General features: G+C 55.3%; 1 protein-coding gene across 1 annotated transcript; it reads right to left on the minus strand.

Annotated features, from left to right (window-relative positions):
* Positions 1–1,201: 1,201 nt before the first annotated feature.
* Positions 1,202–4,854, minus strand: KRT18 (keratin 18, type I). Its single transcript, XM_004692719.2, has 7 exons — positions 4,422–4,854; positions 3,630–3,712; positions 3,183–3,339; positions 2,493–2,657; positions 2,269–2,394; positions 1,751–1,974; positions 1,202–1,375 (listed from the first exon to the last, which is right to left on the minus strand). Exons 1-7 carry the CDS (start codon positions 4,836–4,838, stop codon positions 1,255–1,257), a joined length of 1,293 nt encoding a protein of 430 aa, XP_004692776.1. The 5' UTR covers positions 4,839–4,854; the 3' UTR covers positions 1,202–1,254.
* Between the last annotated feature and the right edge of the window lie 17,413 nt (positions 4,855–22,267).

The raw sequence follows: 22,267 nt of genomic DNA on the forward strand, positions 1-22,267 counted from the left end.
CCCCCTGTAAATCCCCCCTACATACCCACACCCATCCACCCACCTACCCTGCAAGAAAAAAAAGGAGGTAAATGTACACATGCTGATCCAGAAAGGTGTCCAGGATAGATTGTGCAATTAAGAAAATCATTTCAAAACTCAGGGTAGATAACTGTGTTCCTACCTGCACACACACAGTGAAATGTGTTTGCATGTGTCTAATTTAAGAAGCTGGTTTACAAATGGTTACCTACTGGGAGAATACTTCCTTCTTTCCTTTTGGATTTTGTGATGTTTCTTTGACACTTGTTTTTTTTTTTTTTAAGATTTATTTATTTGTGCACACAGAACTGGGGTACAGGCCAGAGGCGCAGGGACAGTGAGAGGCTTCACCAGAGACAGAGCGGGGAGCAGGACAGGCAGACAGACGGGGTACACTGCTGAGGGGGGCCGCGGGCGGGTCAGGAGAGGTCTGCCGCGCCCTGGGGGTCAGCTCCCTGGTCGGGAACTCACTGCAGTGGCTCTAGCTTCTTAGTGCTGTACCTTAACCGGCTGCGCCACCAGGGAGGGCCTTACTTGGACATTTTTTTAATTTAAAAAGGTGGATGAATTAGACAGCCGTTGTTAGTGAGCTCACGATGAGACGACACGTCTCAAGCCCACAGTGCTGCGCCATCTCAGTGGCACCGCCAGGCTCACTGCATCTAGGCAGGTGCTTCCGGGGCCCCAGGTCCTGGCCCCTCCCTGCGACGGCGGCATTTACCGTTTCCAGTCGCACCTAGTTCTCTACACATCACACCCCAATCGAGGGAATGAGCGGGGCGGAGGGACCCTGCACTTGGGGGCTGACTGCCGACCGGATGGGTGGGATGTGGGGCGGAGGGGTTGGGGCCGGCTGGACAAGCGCCCTGGGCCCGGGTCCCCTCTGCCTTCGCCCACTCCTTCTCGGGCTCAGATTTCCGTTGAGGAGCGCCTGTCAGGAGGGGGTGTTGAGAGCTCCGAAGCTCAGGCTCCACAGTGCTGCTGGGGCTGCCCTGGGCTCAACCCATCCATCTTTCCCTCCTCTTGCATGAGGTGTCCAAGGCCCAGATCCTTCCTCGGCCCAGCCCCCCACCTCATGAAACCCTCTGGGACCCACATGACTCTGCCTCACCAGAGGCGGGACGACTGAGCCGGGGCAGTCACACCTGTGTGGAAGCAGCCAAGGAGAGACACACTCATGTGCAGTGACCTCAGAATTTTTATTGACCTGTTCCCCCAAGGGCGCCCCACTTCTCAGTGCTTCACGACTTTGGTGTCACTGACCTCAGACACCACTCTGCCATCCACAATCTTGCGGGTGGTGGTCTTGTGGATGGTCTGCATGGAGTTGCTGATGTCCAGGGCGTCGCTGAGTCTGTAACAGAAGGCCACGCCTCAGTTATAAACAGCCCCTCAGTGCAGAAGGGAGACCTGCAGGAATCAGGCCTTGCAATGCCTTCCTTTATGTCTAAATCCCCTTTGGTCGCTTCCTCCATAACCAAAACCCCAGACCAAGCCCCATTTGCGCCGTACAGGCTCAAGGGCATGCTTATAGTTAATGCATTCTCTTCTCTAGGAGGTAACTCCTGCAAATGTCACTCGCTTGGAGACACAGGGGTGTAACAAAGCGCCAGTCCACTGCTCAGCCTGTACCAAAGACAAGGCACAGGTGGGCGGGCTCCCCACAACTCAGGTGTCAGGGAGGGGTGAGGTCTTGACCACCGCTTGTGCTGGAGGAAGAGTCACTTACTTGAAGTCCTCCCCATCTTCAAGCAGGCGGCGGTAATTACTGATCTCAGCCTCCAGCTTGACCTTGATGTTCAGCAGCGACTCATACTCCTGCGCCTGGCGCTGCCCCTCCGCCCGGATCTGGGCCAGCTCCGACTCCAGGTGCATCAGGATCCTGTTGAGCTGCTCCATGCGGAGGGCGTAGTGGGCCTGCACCTCTCTCAGGCTGTTCTCCAGGCCGGCCTTCTGTGGGCCACAGAGAAGAGGGGTGGTGAGCCCCGCGAGAGAGGAGAGGGGCCTGCACCCCTGGGAGAGCATCCAGCACACACACCTGCTCACTTCCGTACTCCTGGAAGCTCTCCTGAGCGCCTACTGTGTTCCGTGCCGGTGGGGGGGGGGTAGGAGCAGTGGGGAGTGCTGGTGGGCTCAGGGAAATGACTCTCTCAAGCGGAAGGAGCTGGTGAGGGAGGGGCGGGACTTGGGCTGAGACTGGCAGCGGCCAGGGGCCAAAGGAGGTGGGCAGGGAAGTGGGGCTCTCACCTGGTTTCCCATGGATTCCAGCTCGATCTCCAGGGACTGGAGGGTGCGTCTCAGCTCCGTGAGGTTGGCCTGTGCGTCATCCAGCTCAGTGCTCTGCATGGTGACCACTGTGGTGCTCTCCTCGATCTGTAGGGAGGGGCGGTCACTAGCTGCCCTTCCGTGCGCCTCCACCCGCACCCTTGGGCCTCAGGGCCCGGCTGGCCTGCAGCCCTGCCTTCGTGCACCTGGTGAGTCCAGTGCTTTTCCAGCTCCTCTTGGTTCTTCCGAGCCAGCTCATCATACTGGGCCCGGATGTCTGCCATGACCTTGCTGAGGTCCTGAGGCTTGGGGGCGTCAACCTCCACAGTCAACCCAGAGTTGGCAATCTGGGCTTGCAGACCCTTGACTTCCTGCAGCAGGGAGGCACAAAAGGAGAGAGGAGGGCTTGAGGGGGTGGCTGCGGGAAGGCTCACCCCACTTCTAGGAGGCCGACAGGATCAGCTGGAAAACAGCTTTTTGCTCTGGGTAGTGCCAGTTCTGGGCTCTCTCCTCCACAGGGGTGAAGTCAGGGGCCTCTCTCCTCACTCTGCCCTGTCCCTCTTTCAACTCTCCCTACACGAACCTGTTCCACACTGTACCTGCTCCCAGCAGGCCCTGCCTTCTCCATGGCCTCAGCCCCCACCACTCCTCACTGCTCACCTGGCCGCCTCTACCTTCGTCCCCAACTCATGTTTTCTCACCCCGTCTTCTCAGCCTCCGCCTGCGGTCACTCAGATGACTCCCCGAGAGTGCCAACCGTCTGCCCGAGAACAGCCGGGCTGTCTAAACCCTCCTGCGAGCGAGGCTACGTGTGGGCAGGCCTGCCTGCCCATCTCTGCTCCCACCCAGGCTTGTCTGGGAGCCCTGGTGGCTGCCTGGCCGGGGCCCCTGCTCGCCTCCTCGTGGTTCTTCTTCATGGAGAGCAGCTCCTCCTTAAGGGTCTCGATCTCCGTCTCCAGCTGCAGCCGAGTGACGTTGGTGTCATCGATGACCTTGCGGAGTCCGTGGATGTCACTCTCCACGGACTGGCGCATGACCAGCTCTGTCTCATACCTGTGGGGGCGGGGATGGTCAGAGGGGCCTCTCCGATCCAGAACCTGCTCAACGCACACCACCTCCTAAGAGCAGCCATGTGAACCAGCCCCAGCCGAGCCAGCGGTCAGGCGGTGGCCTTCTGAGCGCCGCGGCAGCCGGAGGACACTGCCCGTCAGCGGAGTTACGTGAGATCAATTCATGGAGTCTCATGCGTCCACCGGCAGCTGAATCCACCCCGCTATGAGCTGCCACCTGCCCCAGCCCTCCTGGGACCTCGCTGCCACCCGGCTCCCTAGCCCCGGGCTTACTTGACTCTGAAGTCATCAGCAGCCAGCCGGGCATTGTCAATCTGCAGGACGATGCTGGCATTGTACACGGAATTTGTATAGATCTGGGGGTTTGTGGAGAAAGGTTACGTGGTGAACAGGAAGTTGGCGACGGGGCGGGCCGAGTGTCTCCACAGCACCTGCTGGGCCCTGGCACAGCCCGGACTCTCCCGCCCCTTCCTCCTGTGCCCTGACGCTGTCCCCTCCTTTCCTGGCGTCCCAGGTCCTGCTGTTCCTCCAGTCTCCCACTGCTGGCCAGCCTGGCTGGAAGAGAGCAGCTACCAAGTTGTCTCCCTGGCCGGCACCTGGCGGTTCTTCTGAGTGGACCTGCTCACCACCCTCTCTGGGCCCCCCACCCCCGAAACCGGCCCCTCCCACAGGCAGGCGTCCTGTTTACTCCTAGATGACTCAGCCTTAGGTACATCCGCTTAACCCTCCAAAACCCTGCAACTGTCGGCCCCTGGCCAGAAGGCCTCTGGTCTGCTTTCACCTCCCCTTCCCTCTTGCTGGGTACACCCCTCCCCTTCCCCACTCTCTGCTGGGAAGGGGCCCTCCCATGCCAGTCACCACCTTTGGGGGCCTGTGTATGTGGAAATCCCGGGCATTCCGACCCCCCTCCTGGGGCATTGGGGCGGGGTAGGGGTGGGGGAGGGAGCCCGTGGAGCCCACCCTTGAAAACTTCCAGTCCTTGGCTAGGAGTTCCTAAGGAGGGGCACGAAGAGAAAAGGGCGGGCTTACAGGGCTGGGGGGGGGGGCTCCCCCCTGACCCCTTACCTCTTCCTTTAGCTCCTTGATGATCTTCATGTAATGGCTCCAGTCTCTGACCTGGGGTCCCTTCTTCTCCATGTGCTCCCGGATCTTGCTCTCTAGCTTCTGGTTGTCAGACTCCAGGCTTCGCACCCTCTCCAGGTAGATGGCCAGGCGGTCGTTCAGTTCTTGCATGGTCTCCTTTTCGCCCTGGATGCTCCCCATGCCTGCCAGACCTCTGGCCACCCGGGACCCCAGGCCTCCGGACACCTGGCTGCTCCTGAAGCTGGTGTAGCTGGACTTGGAGATCCGGGAGCCAGAGCCCCCAGCGCCTGCGTAGACGCTGGCCGAGCTGGTGGCCGGCCGGAACCGCTGGCTGGGGGGCCGCACAGAGCCCAGGGACCGGTAGCTGGTGGACATGGTGGAGCGGGTGGTGTAGTTCATGCTGCTGGAGCGGGGAGGTGAGAGGCCAGCAATCAGGTTGGGGCTGCAGTAGGTTTCAGGTCTGCCAGCGCCACTGTTTTATCTCGAAGAGGAGGGGCCGACTGGCCCCGCCCCCAGCCCCGCCCCCCCAGAGCAATCTAGCCAGCTACCTGCCGGCCCTCCAGGCAGGTGAGGAGGCTCGCTGCCTCCCCAGGGGATGGATCGGCCCTCCCCAGCCCTCCCCCACTCCTGCCCAGACCACCCTCTGTGCCCTAGAAGGGGCTGGCCAGCTGGGCCCACGAGGGCACTGGTGGCTGTGGTTTCAGGCAGGAAATGAAGTGATTATACCCCCTACACCTGGCAGGGGGAGAATTTGAGGGTTTGGGAGATGAGCAAGTGGGATGGGAATTAGTCTCCACAGTCTGCCACCCACACTGGGGACCTTGGAACCCCAAGAGTCCTGGGGAGGAAAAGTTGAATACTAGAGAAGAGGGAGAGAAACCCAATCCTGAACCCCAAATCTACTCTTTACACGCTCGGCTCCCCACACTTGGCAGGCAGGCGTGCGTTTCCGGGAGTCCCCGCCGGTCAGCCGATGTGTGTGAGACCCACACACATTCACTCACCGAACTCGATCAGACTCCTGAAAACAATCTCTCTCTGAACGCCCTTCCCACTTCTCCCCACTGCAACTCACTCCCAGGGGGCCTGGCCTTGCAGAACAAGTAGCTGTTTGAAAAGGGGCCGCATGGCGTCCTCACTTGTGCTGGCTCTTCCGTCATCCTGGCCTCCATCTTTGGGCAGACACGCACTTCCTGAGCTCTTACAGTTCAGTAAATATTTTTTGGCCACGACTGTGTGTCAGGTCCTGTTCGACTTGTGGCAAAACATCTATGAATGAAAGAGACCAGAGTCCCTCCTGGACATTGTAATGTGGCCCCTGGGGCCTGGGGCCTGGGGCAAGCACACAGACATTTGACCAGACCCCGTCCTGGTGGCCAGCCCCTCCCCACCTTACTGGGACATTTCTTGGGGCTCCCTGCATGGGGCTCTTTCCACCCCCGGCCTCTCTCCAGGGGGCCACCTCCTCCAGGGCATGGTTAAGAGGGATAGAGGTATGGGGAGGTTCCCAGTACTCCCTGCACCCCTGAAACTGGGTGACCACCTCCTGTGGGGAGGGGGGTTCAGTACAGGGACCTCAGATTGGTTACCACCAGCAGCTGGCCTGTCTGGCAGGATCTGGCTGGCCCTGGATCTATGCTCTTGCCCTGGAGTGGACCTATTGGTTCTCACTGAGCTGCCAGCTGAACTGGAGCCATGGGGGAAGACAGGCGAGGAGGCCTGGGAGGGCAAGGGACCAGCGAGTGGGTCAGCCAGGGGGAGGTGCGGCTCAGGTGGGAGGTGGGGGGGGGCTCGTCTTGATTGTCCCAGGCCTGCCAGTCTCTGGTGGGGACAGCCTCTGTATACTTTCATTTTCTTAAAGATTTATTTACTTATGCCTACAGAACTGGAGTACAGGCCAGAGGTGCAGGGGCAGTGAGAGGGTTCACAGAGACAGAGTGGGGAGCAGAAAAGTAGATTGATGAAGCACACTGCTGAGGGGAGCAGCGGGGGAGACAGGAGAGGTCTGCCAAGCCATGTGGGTCCTGTCCCTGGCCCGGAATTAAGCTGAAGTGGCCGTGGCTGGTTCACAGTGCTGCGCTTTAACCTGTTGCGCCACCAGGGAGGACCCTAGCTTCTCTATACTTAAGGAAGCCAGCCAGAGGCAGGTCAGGGCGGGAGCTGGCCAGGGGCAGGAGCTGGCCTGAAGGCCAGAATGCAAATTGGATGCAAAATAATATACAAATAAATGCCACTCATTTTGCAATGGAAGTTTCTGGGCAATCAGAGGTGTCAGCCAACCAGATTCCTCCTCCTTCCATCTTCACACTCCCCTTCCCACCTCCCCAGTGGCTTCTAAAATTGTCATGTTGTGCAGAATTGCACAATGAAGAATGTATTCAACATGTGATGCGTTGTCTTCGCTATTTTTGCTAAGCTCGGAGTTATCCAGCTTGGGTCCTCTAGGGAAGGACGAAACTGAACTTCAGCCTTTCAGTTTGCAGAGGAACAATGAGCCCAACCAGCCTATCTCCTTGCGTGGCAACGCGTGGAAACCATCACTCAGTTATTCACCGAATGGATACTGGTTACTGCAGAGTAAGACCCCAACACATCCAGGGGGCAGAGGTGGGGGGTCAGTTTAAAGGCGAAGATGACACAAATGCATTAGGTTTCTTGTCACTGGCGGCCTCTGAGGGACTTTGAATTCCACCGGGGATTGGGTCCAGATCCCAGGATTCTTAACAAAGCTCCTTTCCAGATTCTTCTATGATCCTACCCCACTTCCAGCTGCTTGGAACTTCAGGGGCCTGTGGAGGCTCAGTTTGGGGGCCTTATCTCCCGCAGCTGATATCGAGGTCACATTCCTGACCTCTTGCAGCACAGGGCAAATGCTGACCTCAGGCTCCAGCACCAGCCTGCTCTCCTCCACGTCCAGATCCCTCAGTGTGCGGAACCTTTCATTCAGCCTGAGAACCTGGCTGAGCTGGGGAAGAAGGAGACGATTCCCAGCACTGGGACTTGGCGTGGGTGGGAGACTGGCCTGAGAGGGGATGAGTGTGAGGTGGGTCCCGGTCCCGGTCCTGGTGCCGGTCTGGGGAGAAGCTGGAGCAGGAGGAGCCTTGGGGAGCGGCTCTGGGGACAAAGACAGATAGATGCACTGTGGAGTCAAGTGGCTCAGTGGTAGGGAGCCCTGAACCGGGGGAATGGCTCCCCGCCCCCAAACTTGCCTTGGACTCTCGTATCTTGTATCTTGCTGACCGGAGCCAGAACTTGAGAGGCAGGTTTAACTCTTGAGTCAACTCAGTGATGGCCCTGATAAGGGTAGGTCAGCCCTTCCCCACATTCTCCCAGAGAAGGCTGGAGCCCACTGCTCTGGGGAAACAAGATGGTGGGAGATTGGTAGATTAGGGAAGATTATGAGGTCCTGAAACCCGTCAGGTTTTGCTTTATCATGTAGGCTGGAAATTTCTGGCTCAGCCCTGAGGAGGGAGGCATTTAGAATAGCAACTGAGGTGTGAGGGTGGGTGGGGGGTGTCTTTAGCTTATATGGGGAGGGGCTGATCCCCATCATCTTGTTAAGAGTGACTCCTGAAAGGACTTCCCCGGGGTGTGGGGGGTGTGCTGGAGGAAGGGAGAGGCCTGGTGCTGGCAGGGGCCGGAGGCAGCCAGGCGGCCAGTGGATGACCCCCCCCCAGCAACCCTGGGGGTCAGTGAGGTCTGGGGTGGGGGTGCTGCCCAGTGGGGGCAGAGCCATAGAGGAAGGGAAAGAAGGAGGGAGAGGTGGGAAGGACCTCTGGGGCACAGGGAGGGTGTGCTGAGCCCTAAAACTGGCATATAGGGGAGCTCTGAAAATTATTTTGATTTTAAAAACTGAATGAAAAGGGGGTGCTGGTTGAGGCTGGAGTCCAAGAAACGTGGCCAGGGATCCTGAGGAGAGAGAGGGGAATAGGCTGTGGGGGCAGGTGGGGTCATGGGGGTTGCAGCTGAATGGGGGTTGGCCCATTCTGAAGCTCTCCAGGCTTCGGCTGCTTCTCTGGAGGAGGCCCTTCCCCCACGGAGGCCTGGTGCCCTCTGTCCGGCACGGAGCGGGGACGGCTTCCGGGATCCGGCAGCTCCTTCACCTCAGAGTGGGAGGCTCAAAGAATGCTCTGGTATCATTGCTGCCATTGCACTCGGACCACGGGTTTGTCCCCGGGGACAAGGCTTGGAACGCTGAGCTCCCAGGAGCGTGTGGCTGCCAGGCACCTTCAACCCTGCAGCGTGGCGAGGAGTCCAGGGCCTCTGGCCCTTCTGTGGGTCCCCTCAGCTCCCTGGGCTGCCCCGCACCCTCCCTGGCCAAACCAACTCTGTGCCCTGGGGTGTCCTCTCTGGTCCTTATGCCCAGGCGACTCTGGCGCTCCGGCTCAGCTCAGGTTCTTCAGAGCTGTCCGTGGCCTCTCTTCAGGCCACGGAGGCGGGTCATGGCGCTCGGTACTGAAAGACCTGGGCTCAAGCCCCGCCGTGATCTAGGGCCACGTTCCATCACCTTGCGCTCCTCCGCTGCACACGAAGCTGTATCTACTCGAGAGTCTTCATGAGGGTCAAAGAAGGCTCTGACCCCCGCAGCGGCCCGTGGGCTTGCTGCCTTGCCACGGCCCTTTTATTTTGTCCTCACTCCCCTCAGCCTTCTGCTCCACACATCACCAGTTCTTTCCTTTCAGCCTGGCACAGGGCAGGGTTTGCTGTGACTGAGTCTGTGGAAAAGAGGCTGACGTGGAAGACCGCATGGCCGATCTCAGAATTACCCCTCTGCGGCCACGGCTCTCCCTTTGGCTTTGAGCTTGGCAGATTTACCAGCCCGTCTGAGAAACTGTCCTGTGAGCAGCTAGAAAATCAAGACTACAGCTTGGGAGAGAAATAGGGCATGGGGTTCAGAGTGCAGAAGCCCCTTGGACCTTTGCTCAAACTAGAAAAACTGCCCTGATCCCTGTGCTCAGAGCAAACGGCCAAGCTTGTGTTTCTGACAGTCACTGACCTAGAGGATTTGGGGAGAGCCGGTGCGGGTGAGTGGTCTGGGGAAAAGGATCAGACAGAAGTGGGTGCAGCCTGATGGAGGGAGAAAAGGCTAGAAAAGGAGACCAGGGAAAGAAGGGGAGGCCGACTCTGGTCAGCTCCACGGAGGGAGGGGCCGGGAGTGGGGAGAGCTGGAGGGAGAAGGTCAAGGAGAAGGAGGGCTGAGGAAGCGGCCTTCGAGGAGCTGAGCACTGAAGAGCTCGCCAGGAAGGGACGAGCTGGAGCAAGGTGGTGAATGTCGAGGTTCAGGACTTCAGGTGTGGAGGCAGGGTAGACTTTTCTCCCAAGGGGCTTGTCGGGGAGTCCCGCCTGGAGGCCTAGGGCTAAGTCTCAGCACCATCAGCACAACCACCTGAGCTCATCCCTGCCGGGGAGGGACCCCCAGGGCGCAGACCTCTCCTTCCTTTCCTCAGCGTGTGTTTCAGCCCATCTGCGGGCTCTGCTCCCCACTCTGCCTCTGGTGAGTCTGCTCACCCCTGCCCCCCATCACCACACCTCTGGCCTACACCCCAGTTTCTTGTATACATAAATAAAATAATGAAAAAGTGATTTGTCAGGGAACGAAAGGAGGAAGTGGTGCCCTACTCTGCTGTGGGCAGCAAGGCTGAGGGACGGTCTCCTCAGGAAGGTTCAGGTCAGCGAGGCTGGTCAAGCAGCAGACAGACACGATGAAGGTGGTTGGTGCTGCACCAGGACAAGTCAAGGCCCTTGACAGGGGCGACCACAGCAGCAGCCACTGGCTTTGCTCTAGATCCCGGGAGAAGTGACATTGACGCTGAGCCTGAAAGAGATAGCGCTGGTCAGTGGCAGAGCTGGTTTTTTTTTAACCAGAATTTTTTTTTTTATTACAAAAGTTTATTTTTACATCATTTTGTACATTTTTTTTTCCATCTCGATTGTAATCCCCGTGGGTTTCCCATCACCAAATCACCCGTGTGCCATCACCATAATCCCGTGCATTCCCCCCCCCCCCGTTTTGGCAGAGCTGGGTTTTGACAGAAGTGCCCCCTACAGACCCCTGACTCTGCTCACAAGAAGAGCAGGACAGAGAGGAGGCCGTGGCTCACAAGGTGACATCCGCGCTGCCTGAGGGGATGCGTGAGCGGTTTTCCATCCCAGTGAGGGCCGCACAGCAAGCCTCTGTGAGGAAAGGAGCCACAGTCGCCATAATCTGTACCCTGGGGGCTTTGTCGCTGCAAGATGAGTGGACAGGTGTGGAGAAAACTCGGAAGCAAGGGAGTCTGGGCTCAAATTGCCGACATGACGGGCCCTGGGGGTGGGCGGAGTGGAGAGACAAAGGCTAGTGGAAGACCACGGTGGGGAAGGAGGCGCCTCTGGCGGGGAGCAGAACTGGCAGATCTACTGAAATACGCTGCTGAGGGGAGCAGCGGGGGCAGGAGAGGGCTGCTGGGCCATGCGGGTCAGTCCCTGGCCGGGGATCGAACTCGCGCTGAGGTGGCCACAGCGCCTTGCAGGGCTGCACTTTAACCCATGGGCCACGAGGGAGGCCTCACCAGCCTTTGTCCGGTGAAGTCCAAGGTGTCAGGAGACCAGATGGTGGGGAGTCAGTAGCTGTAGGGGCTTGGGCGGCAGCTGTCCTCGGGTTGGGGCTGTCTGCCCTGCGATCTTGAGGCTTCCCCTGCACTTTCCATTGCGCTAATGCTCCCTTTTGCAAGGCAGTCAGTTTTCCCTGCAGGGTTTTTTGGCTTTGTTTTGCATCAGGGTTATTGTGTGTGTTGGAGGAGAGCCCAGGCCTCTTCACGGGGCCACCATCTTCCTTACTCTCTGTTTGCATTTTTAAAGGAATTTGTCCATTTTATCCAAGTTGTCAAATGTATAGGCACCAAGTTTGTTCGAAATATTTCCTTATCAACCTTGTACTGTCTGTGGGCTTTACGAGTCTACCCCCTCTTCATTGCAGATAATCATTGCGTGTGTTCTTACCCTCTTCCTGGGCTTGAGGTTTATCAATATTTTTTGATCTTTTTTTTTTTTTTAAAAAGACTTTTTTTGGCCTTCTCTGGTGGTACCATGGGTTAAAGTGCAGCACTGCAAAGCTAGCAGCAGCCGCTTCAGCAAGAGTTCGATCCCCATCACGGACGTGACCCATATGTCACAGCACACCTCTGCTGACCCGCCCGCTGCTCCCTTCAGCAGTGCACTTCACGGATCTGCCTGCTCTGCTCCCCACTCTGTCTCTGGTTAAATCCTCTCACCACTCTGCACCTCTGGCTTGCACCCCAGTTCTGTGTGCATAAATAGATATGTGTATTTTTAAAAGGATCTTTTGGTTTCATTGCTTCCTTCTACTGTTGTTCTGGTCATTGATTTCTGCTTTACAGTCGACTATTTCCTGTCTTTTCCTTTCTTGTTGTTTTGTTCCCTGGACCCCTACATTGTATTTATTTATTTATATTTATTTATATTTATACAGCTTTAATAGGAAAAGGAGAAAGGAAAAGGGAGTCACCCGCAGAGTCACAGGTGCGTGGGGAGAGAGCTCCCTGCTTTGCTTTCATTCATTTGCTTTCATTCTTCCCCCTGTTGCTTGACTTGGAAACTTAGATTTTCATTTAAAGGCTTTCATTTGTTTTTTTAAATAAGTGTTTCATGCTATACATCTTCTGTATGTACTGCTTTATCTGTGTCACAGTGTTTAATTAATTTCAAATCGCCAATATTACCTTGTGATTTCTTTTTTCCTTGGGTTATTTGGAAGTGTGTGGTTTAATTCCTAAATATCTTAAGACTTTTCAGATACTGTTACTGACATCTCGCATAAGCTTCTTAGGATCAGACAACATGGATTGTATGATTTTATTTTACTAAATTTGTTTAGATTTGTTTTTATGATCCAGAATATGGTCTGTCCTGGTGAATGTCCATTGTTCCCTTGAGAAAAAATACACTTTCTTCTATTGTTGGGTAAAATTATACATATATCTCGATTGTTATTGATATATATATATATATATAATTACTATTATTTTAAAGAGTTATTTTTTATGCAAACAGAACTGGGGTACAGACCAGAGGTGCAGGGGTGGTAAGAAGTTTTCCCAGAGACAGAGTGGGGAGCAGAACAGGCAGATCAAGGAAGTACACTGCTGAGGGGAGCAGCGGGTGGTCAGGGGAGATCTGCCGCACCACCACGTGGGTCACCTCCTGGGCGGGGATTATACTCATGCTGAAGCAGCTGCAGTAGCTTTCTAGCGTGCGCGTTAACCCATTGCGCCACCAGGAGGGCCCTGGTATATATGTTCTTCTTCTTTTAAGGTAAAGACCCAAAACCTTAAGGTGGCTGACTGGAATCTGAATGGCCTGGTCTTCTCCCTCTATACCATTTCTCCCTTTTGAAATGACCACCGTGACCTCTTTTCTGTTTCTGCTGGCTTACCCAAGACCTTTCCACATGCAATTCTATATCATCCTTATATCTAAATTGCTCAGTTTATATTTTCATTTTCACTATTTGCCTGCTGTCTTTCTCTCCAACTGGATTGTAAGTCCCAGGGTGACTGTGGAAAGTCAATGGGTCAATGGGTTGTAGATGAAAAGAAGAAGCAGAAGCTGCAATGGGAGAGGCTGGTGAGGATCAGATAAAGGGGACCATGAAACCATGAGGCGCTTTCACTTCCCTGCTTCTCAGCTTTGTTTTGCGCTATATCCACTGAGAAACGTGTTATGAACGCAGGCGCTTGTGAACCACCCACGTGCAGAATGCTCTCTGGGACTGAGGTCAGGCCACTATTTATAGCAAGTTCCCTTGGGATGCCCCAAAGGCTACTGTCTGCAAGGACGCTGAAACTTGAACAGAAGAGATTAGAACTGCATTTTGGCCAGATGGCTCCAGCTGGAAGTTTTGGAAAGAGCAAAAGAAGAAGACTAGTAGTTGTGATCATCTTGTCGGGTGATACCGAGTGCCTGGGCTGGGGAGAATCAGTGGGAGCAGCTCCCTCTGGCTCAGAGTGTAGCTCTGCAGGAAATGGGAGCCCCGGTAGATCTGTGAAATGGGTGCTCGCTCCTTCAGGACTCTCCCCAGTTCTCACGACCGGCTCTCCCCACAAGGGGGTGCTTGGGCAGAGAATGCCAGGCTGGCCTGATCTGGGCAGTCAGCCTGGGTTGGCAGGCTGGCAGCTGGCCCTCACCTTTGCTCCTTACCCTGCCGGCCATAGCTCTGTTGCCATGGCTACCTCTGAGTTTGGGGATAAACACAGCTCTTCCTCCCCTGCTGGTTCAGTTTACAGACACACAGTGGCGTCTCCCCAGGGACTGACCAGGTCCCCTGTTCACCTGGAGAGTCCCAGGATGATGAGTCACTGAATTTAGGCCCCCTTTTGCCCCCTTACACGTCTGGTCTTGTTTCTCATTCTTGCCTCACCCAAGTCCTGCTAGAATTGGTGCAGGATGGAGGGAAGAGCCGGGACTCAGAGTAAACTGTGACCTGGTGTACAGCCTTTCTGTCCTGAAATACCTCTTTTGGGCAATTTCCAGTCTGTAGAATCCTTCCTGAAGTCAAATTCTAATGGCTGGAATCAATGACAAGAATCACAGCCTTTTCCTCTGCTGATTTCTGGATCTTTAGGAGAAGGCAGGGTAAAGAGGATGTGGGGGAGAGGGGAGGGAAGAAGGGTAGAAATGAGTCATGGGGCCAGTCATTCATCCAAGAATCCAACAAGTTCTTTGTGCTGGGTGCTTAGGGGAACTTTGCCTTTGAGGGAGCTGCCTTGGTGCTGCTGTGGGGACCCTGGACAGCTACTTCTCTGAGTAACTTACCTGGGGTTCCTGGCCTGTGAGTAAGGATAATGATACAGGGCTCCCAAAGTCAGCAGGAGGCTCCCAGGGTACAGATTCCGAACCTGCCTGGTGGGCAGGAGCTCCACGCCTGCAGCTCACGTTTACTGTCAGGAAGGGGAGCACAGGCAGCTGTTTCGCAGCCCAGGGGTGCAACGGAGGCTTGTTCCTGGGGTCCCTGCGAGTGGCTGTCTCGAGCGGCCTTGGCGACCAGAGTAGAATGTGTTCCTCGCGTGTGATTTTTCATTCAGTAAATGTTTGCAGAATGAATGGCGAGGCTGGAGCCAGGCCTTGCAGGAAGGGCAAGATTTCAGCAGGTGCAGGTGACGGGGAGGGGCGCTGGGAGGCAGGGCACAGCCTGCTGGGCTGGGCGAGGCAGCCAGTGCCAGGAGGGGAGGGCTCAGAGCGCTTGACCTTTAGACTCAAGAAATGGGAAGCTCTGAGCTGGGGAGTGACAGGATCCAGTCGGTGTTTAGAGAGGATCAGTCTGCCTCCACACCGGAAGGGGACATTTTGCAGCAAAGTGAGTGGGGGAGGTGGAAGGGCACTGGACAGACAGGTGGGACAGAAAGTGTGTACGTGTCTACCAGCCTGGAGCAGTGATGTCACCTCTTCTGGGGAGGGGGGTAGGCGGCTCCCCCCCCCCCCCCCCAGGAGGGAGGGAACTTCACAGGGAAGTGGATAATGTCTCAGGAACACTGAGAACAAAGAAACTCTGCCTCCTTTCTCCCTTCCCTCCAGGGGCCCAGGCCCCAGCTGAGCTGACTGATGGGTGGAGGGGAGGGCGAGGGAGGCAGGGCTGGCATCTAGACCTGGGGCCCTTGACTTTCTGGGTCTTTCTCCTGTCCTCCCAGAGAGAAGGGAGTCAACAGTGGTTTTCTCTTTTTTTTGAAGATTTATTTATTTATGCATGCAGAACTGGGGTACAGGCCAGAGGCGCAGGGGCTCTCTCACCAGAGAGAGTGGGGAGCAGAAAAGGTCAACTGATGAAGAACACTGCTGAGGGGAGCAGCGGGCGGGTCAGCAGAGGTCTGCTGTGCCATGTGGGTCACCTCCAGGGCTGGGGATCGAATTCGTGCTGAAGTGGCTTTGGCTTCTCAGTGCTGCACTTTAACCCCCTGCGCCACCAGGGAGGGCCCCAACTGTGGTTTTTAAAGATGTAGTTAAAGATGGCCCTGAGAGGAGGGAGTGCTGTCAGGCCCCAGGAAAAGCTGTGCACAGTAACAGAGAGCGCAGTAACAGAGCCTCACTGGGACCACAGTGAGGGCCAGCCTGGGACCTGACTGCCCCCAGGGACTTTTGGCTTGGGGCTGGCCGTGGGCATCGAGACACATACCTGCCCCTCCAGGCTCATTTCCTGATGGGCAAGTTCAGTGGTGACTCACTTGTTGACCAGGCCCACTACCGCCCACCTGCTCTGACTCAGCTTCCAGAAATGGCTCTCCAGGCCCCAGCAGTGGGCAGATACGGTTCATGGTTCATTCTGGCAAGGTGGTGGGTCTGCTGTGTGGACATACCTCCAGATGCTTTCTTCCCAGGCGGGCCCTGCTTACTCAGTCTTTTCCAAGAATTGCAGATTCTGAGACTGCCATCGTCAAAACCTTGCTCAATGACTGCTCCCGTGAGCTCAGCTCCTGGCCACGCTGGCCTGGCCTGCAGCTCCCAGTCTCAGCTACAGTCTCCTGTACAAGCCTGACGCGGCCTGGGTCAGCGTGAGAAGAGACCCTCCCTCGAGTCACTCATTTCTGCTCTTGGACTCATCAGTCCTTCCTTAGTCTACCTCTGTGCCGTCAGCTTCCCTGAAGGGAGCTGGCCTGAGGGGAGGGAGATGAGCGACAGGAGGCAGGGTGGGCTCCCAGAGGAGAGCGCGTGTCTGCATCGCAGCAGAGTCCCAGAGTCCCTTTCAAGCATTACTGTGGTACATTTTATTTTGTATGTGAGAGTAGAAGTTTAAAGCTCTGATCAAGTATGATTTCAGGTTTAAGGCTTTCTTAACCTTAAACCTACATTCAATCACTCAAAGTCAAATTAATTCAAAGATCATTAATAGTAAAACATAACTTCAGGGAGATTTAGAAATGAATCATGTTGCTCTTTCTATTTTTTTAATGATTATTTATGCACACAAAAACTGGGGTACAAGCCAGAGGTGCAGGGGGGTGAGAGGATTCACCAGAGACAGAGTGGGGACCGGAACAGGTAGATAGAGAAGTCCACTGCTGAGGGGAGCAGCCGGGAGACAGGAGAGGTCTGCTGCGCCATGTGGGTCGTCGCTCCCTGGCTGGGGATCGAACTCCGGCTGCAGTGGCTGCGGACAGCTTCCTAGTGCTGTGCGTTAACCCGTTGCATCCCCAGGGAGGGCCCTATCTGAGGTTTTGATTTATGTTTTCTTGCTATTCCACGTTAGTCCCAGTCCTGTTTTAGACAATTTGCAAAATGAAAATTAGTTCATTTTTATCATAACCCCGAGAGCACTTTGGATATGATAGTAGGAATTTGCAGAGGTGGAGAGGCTGGCAGGTGTGTCTGCTCATGGGGTGTGGGGAAAGCGAGAGCTGTCTTGGGATGCCTGAGCCTCCCCCACACCCGCCTTAGCAGAGGTGCTGGCTGATCAGAGCCACGGCTTTACTCCCAGCATTCCTTTCTCCTGCATCTCTCACTTCGAGGTCTCTAGACCCAGGGGACTGGGGGACTTAACTTTGGGCTTCAGAGCTCGAAGGGATGGGTGGAATTCTGATCACTTCATGTAAGTGCTGTGTGACCTTAGGAAATATGTTAGAAGTTTCTAAGCTTCCATACCCTGTAATGTGGCTACTTGTACTTTCCTCCTAGATTTAATTGTGAGGATTAAATGAGGTTATAAAAGTCTATGGCCTGGGGTGTGCCCGGCATTTATATCTCCGACAGGAACAGGGAGAGAGGGAGCTGTGAGGCAGGAGGTGAGACAAGGCTCCGGGGCAGGCTGGGTGGAGTTCTGCCTCTCCCATTCATTTGTTCGCTAGTGCATAAGCTATTCTTAATCTTGCAGCTCAGTTTCCTCAGCTCTCAAATAGAAATGGTGCTTATTTCATCATTTCTGTAAGGATTAAAGCTGCAAAGGAACACGTCACTGGATTGCCTGAGCCCAGGCCCACTTCGGATATCTAATCACAGATTCTAGGAGGAAGACGGGGGTGGGGGCCGGGGGGAGAAGCCTGGGAGGTCTTCCTGACATTGCCTGGGATGGAGCCAGTCTGGAGGGACAAAGAGGAGGAGGGCCCCTGTTTTCATAAACCAAAGGGTTGGAGAGAATTTCTGCAGGGCCTGGATGCCAGGTCATCGTGGGGAGGAGGGATCAGGTATGGAGGGATCAGCTGGGCAACCAGCTGCCCAGCCCTCCAGGCTGGCCAGAACATGGGCTCAGAAGGGCAGAAGGTCACTAGAGGGGGTGACAGTGAGGTGATCAGAGAGTCCATAGCACAGGCTTTAAGGAGTACCATGCAAACGTCCGCCACCATGCAAAACTGAGTCTTGCAAATCCAGTTTTCAGGGAGGTAGCCATGCAAACTGAGCCTGCCTCTGACACCCTCTTCCGCTCCCCACATCTTAAACCAGGAGTCCTTGCCCTCCCAACGGGGATGGGTGGGGTGGTGGAGTGATGGAATGATGGCAGATCTCATGTGACAGGTCTCTTCCTCATGTCACCTGCAACACTAAACACCCCAGAGGAAGGCCATGTTACCCATCACCCTTACACCTAAGGAAACTAGAGGTCCTTCCAGACTTCGCCGTCAGTGGGGGTCAGTCCATAGCCCAGTGGGTGCCTCTACTTGGGACACAAGCAGAGTCAGCGTCCAGCTGTAGATAGCCCCAAACATATTCTTACTGTGTTGAGCAATTCAAAATATGTATCACCTCATTCCGTTGTGTTTTTTAAACATCTGAATTACCTGTCCTACTTATGGAATTCTGGCAGACTTGGGGGACCTGTCCCCACCAGAATGAAAAGCTCCACGAGAAGAGAAAACCTTGCCTGTTTCCTTAATCTCCTTAACTGCCCTCAGCGTGTCTGAACCACGCTCCGCCCCTCTCTTGGGCTCATCACAGTGCGCTGGCCACTGACCTCCTGGTTCTTCCTTCTTCCTTAGCTCTGGACTCCATTCCTGCCCCCCACGGCTCTCACCACATCACGTGGCTCCTCACGGACATTCTTCAGCCTCTTTAGTGCTCACCTGTGCCAGCTGCTTTCTACCCAACGCTCTAACCAAGCCTGGCCTCCGGCTCTACTGTCACCCTCCTGCCCTCACACCTTCGGTAGCCCCTGGACGGACAGGTAGCTGCTGGCCTTGAAGCCCTCAGTGCACCCCTCACCCTCACCGCCTGCCCTTTCTGCTGTCTTCTCAGGAATGTGTTCTAGCCGATGACTCATAGCATTTCCAAATCTTTCCGTATTTACTTTTCGAAGGTTAACTCCGCTGAGTTCAAATCCATTTCCTAGTTATTCCTTGCTCTGAAGTCTCATATCTCTGAATCACCCATCTGAAATCTGTGTCCCCTTGACACGGACAGAGAGCAGACATTGTGGGTAGTATTTACACTACCCTGGGGCTCAGGGTCTTCGTACACCTCGAACATTTTTCTTTGTTCTTCTTCTTCCTTTTTTACCTGTCCTCCCTCTCTTCCCTTATTTTGGTGAACCAACAATTTAGGTGAGGTTCACCACCCCTCTTTGGGGGGCCAGACTCAGGATTGTCATAAGACAGCTTCATAGTCCGCAGCCACAGAGTGGGTACCCACACGGACACGTGACCTGTCAGCCCAGTGGGGATCAGCCTTGGGACGCCAGTCGGAGGGGCCCGGCCAGAGGCTGTTGATGGCCAGCCGTGCAAGGAGGCGGACGCCTGTGGAGGTAGCCAGCCCAGGGAAAGAGTCTGGATATGTAGCACAACTTCTCCATAGCTGTTGCGCCTCATGTGACTACCCAACAGCCAAACATACCCCGCACTGCCCAGCGTGTGTGGAGATAAATGCTCTTGCAGTCGGAGAGGGTCTGACGTCCTTGCGGTCAAGGGTCCCCCGGGATGATGTGCATTGTGTGTGGGTTGATGTTCTGTGCTTGCGAGCTGTGCGTGTATGGAACTGGGTGGGCAGGCCAGGTGAGGTGTGGCGTGCACTCCATGAGGGTGGTGTGTGTGTGTGTGTGTGAGAGAGAGTGGGAGCGTGGGGGAGGTGGGGAGCTGAACTACCAACACCTGTGGGCGCCAGGGAGCGTGGGCACCTGGGGCTGGTGTGTGTGCCAGCCAGCACCTGACTCCTCCTGCATGTCCCAGGCCAGGGCTGAGCACTGGAGCTGTTTGTGCCCAACCAGCGGGTCTTAGAAAATCCCCACTCATTCTCAGAGCTTCTGCCCTTTGGAGAAAACCCCATTCTTTTCAGACTGGAGACAGACTCCTGGAGTCCTTGTGTGACAGAAAACCATAAAACTTTGTTAATACGGGTAGAGTCAGAAATGCCAGAAGCTGTTGAGGCTGCTGACGGATACCAGGAGAGGAAGCTGAGTCCTCGGCAGGTGTGACAGGTATCACGCAGCCAGATCTCGGCCAGGCTCCCCCATTCCACAAGTGGGGAGACAGGTGGGCAGGGCCGGCCTTGGGGCGGCACACTTTTGAGAAAACCCCCTCATCATGCCTCTCCTAGGAGGTGATTACTTTTATGGTGGTGATTAAGCTCAGGCTGGGCCTGGTGTTTATGACTGCCAGTTCTGAGCGGTGCCCTTGAACCCTGAGCCTTCTCTCCCAGGTATGCTGGGCTCCGGTTTGCACCCCATTCATACTGTTTCCAGGACACCAGCTCTCCAACTGTTCTGCTGAGGCCAGGGGCGGCCATGGTAAGGGCCCGGCTAGCCCTGGCCCTGTCATTACCCCACCTGCCCAATCAGGTGGTCATTCCCCCTAGGCTGACCATGACTATGGGAGAGGAAGGCCTGAGCGGTGGCCATATCCCAGTAGGATAAAATACGGATACCAAGAGCCCACGCCTGCCACGCCAGGGTGGGTGACTTCCTCTTCTGTACCACTTCTGGGGCAAAAGGCACCTGGCCTTTGTCCAGGGGCTGGCACAGGGCCTGGGCTCTGTGTTAGAGCGGACGCTAACCTGGGGCCCACAAAGTTTCAGGCATTCAAAGGTTCTTATTCCCCCTTATAAGGATCTTTCAGGGGGCTCCTGGGAGATGTTTTTTAACTGCAAAGGATTCTCCTTTATAAGCAGAGTTCTAGATTTCTCTGGGCACGGGAGTGGGGAGTCAGGGTTGAAAATTAGACTCGGCACTGTCAAGCTTGCGACAGTCTCTGCAGCACGAGTTCCATCCCCGGCCAGGGAGTGACCCCCAGGCCCAGCAGGCCCCTCCTGTCTCCCTGCTCCCTCATCACTGTTTCAGTGGATCTGCCAGTTCTGCTCCCCACTCTGTCTCTGGTGAAGCCTCTCTCACACACCCCCTCCCTACACCTCTGGCCTACACCCCCGTTCTTGTATGCATAAATAAGTAAAACAAATATTAAAAGAAAAAAAGAAAAGTGGAGTCTCAGAAGTCCTCCCTGGGGCCTCCGAGGCAGGGGGTGGCGGGGGGGGGGGGAGGGGCTTGAACCCAGAGCTGACCCTGCTGGTGGCATTAGAGGGTGCCTGTCCTCAGCTTCTTCTCTCAGGCTTGAGTCCTCTTTGCTCTCGCTTGCACCAGGGTGTCTGTCTGGCTGAAACAGCAACTATGGCACCTACTCTAGAGGATTCTTGTGAAGACAGAATGAATTAGTATTTGTCAGTCATTTGGGGGCTGTGTAAGTGTTACCACAGAATCACAAGACGTGGTATTATTATTCTGCCTTCTTCAATATGTAATATTCCAGGCAGAGGGGAAGCTTTCCCACTGCTCTGGGTTCTCCTTGGGCTGGATGAGTAATCAAAATGGGTTAGATGGGTTACAGAGGGAAACTCAATTTAATAACAGATGTATGGAAGTTTTTACATGGTTACAAATTTTAAAGTAAAACGGAACGAATTAGGGATGCCCAGGGTCCTGTGCTGAGGGGACAGGATGTCAAGGAGAGAGGAGGGGCTCTCACACCACAAGGGGTGACTTCATGAGACAAGCCCTTGCCTCTGGATGTCGGCCCTGCCCTAAGATAGCTTTCTCTGATTAAAAACTTGTTTCTGGAGATATCCCTAAATCTAGGTAAACTACATTTTTAAAGTAATGGTAATAGTTTCTCCCTGGGCCTACAGGACCTCCCTCAATTAACCTTAGCTCCCCATACCAAGGAGGCACTAAGTTGCCTGACCCCTTTGAGAAGACAGAGGCTACACGGTGAGAGCGCCTAGGGACCCTGCACAGAGCCTTTCCCAGCACGTACCAGGACACAGCAATTTCCCATACGCCAAACTGATGACTGAAGCCAATTATTGGTCCCTTTTCAACAGCGACCAAAGGAGATGCCTACCTGTACCCAACAGGTGTGAAAGGAACCAAATACCCACCTCCCCAAACTCTTAGGCTAGCCCCTGGTAAGCAAATGAGTGGATGGATGCATGAATGAGTGGGTGAATAAAACCAGGAAGTAATGAACACCGTGGATTCCTGCCCCCCTCCCCACCTTCATCCTCAGGTTGCTGCAGGAAATTCAGAACAATAGCTACATCACCCAGCAGTGCAGGCCTTGGAAATTCGCAGGCTGCAGCACAGGGCTGAGGCAGGGACCACAGCCAGCCGACCCAGGTCCTTTCCTCCTCCTGGGCTGCTGAGTGGTTTCCTGAATGCAGCTTCAGGACATTGCTGACTGCCGCAGTGTCCCTGACTCTGGATCTTTCCTGGGGCTCCTCCAGGGAGCCTTGCCCTGACAGCCTTCTCCAGCGACACCCTGCCCTGTACTTCCTTCACCCAGGACCCCCAAATGCTGTCCTCATCTCAAGTGGACCCCCCCACCGGTCTTCTCTCTGCCCCCATCTGGGCCCGTGGGTGGAGCAGTGGCATG

The sequence above is a fragment of the Condylura cristata genome, unplaced genomic scaffold (assembly GCF_000260355.1).
Source record: "Condylura cristata isolate star-nosed mole 26May11 unplaced genomic scaffold, ConCri1.0 scaffold00034, whole genome shotgun sequence".
Taxonomy (NCBI): Eukaryota; Metazoa; Chordata; class Mammalia; order Eulipotyphla; family Talpidae; genus Condylura; species Condylura cristata.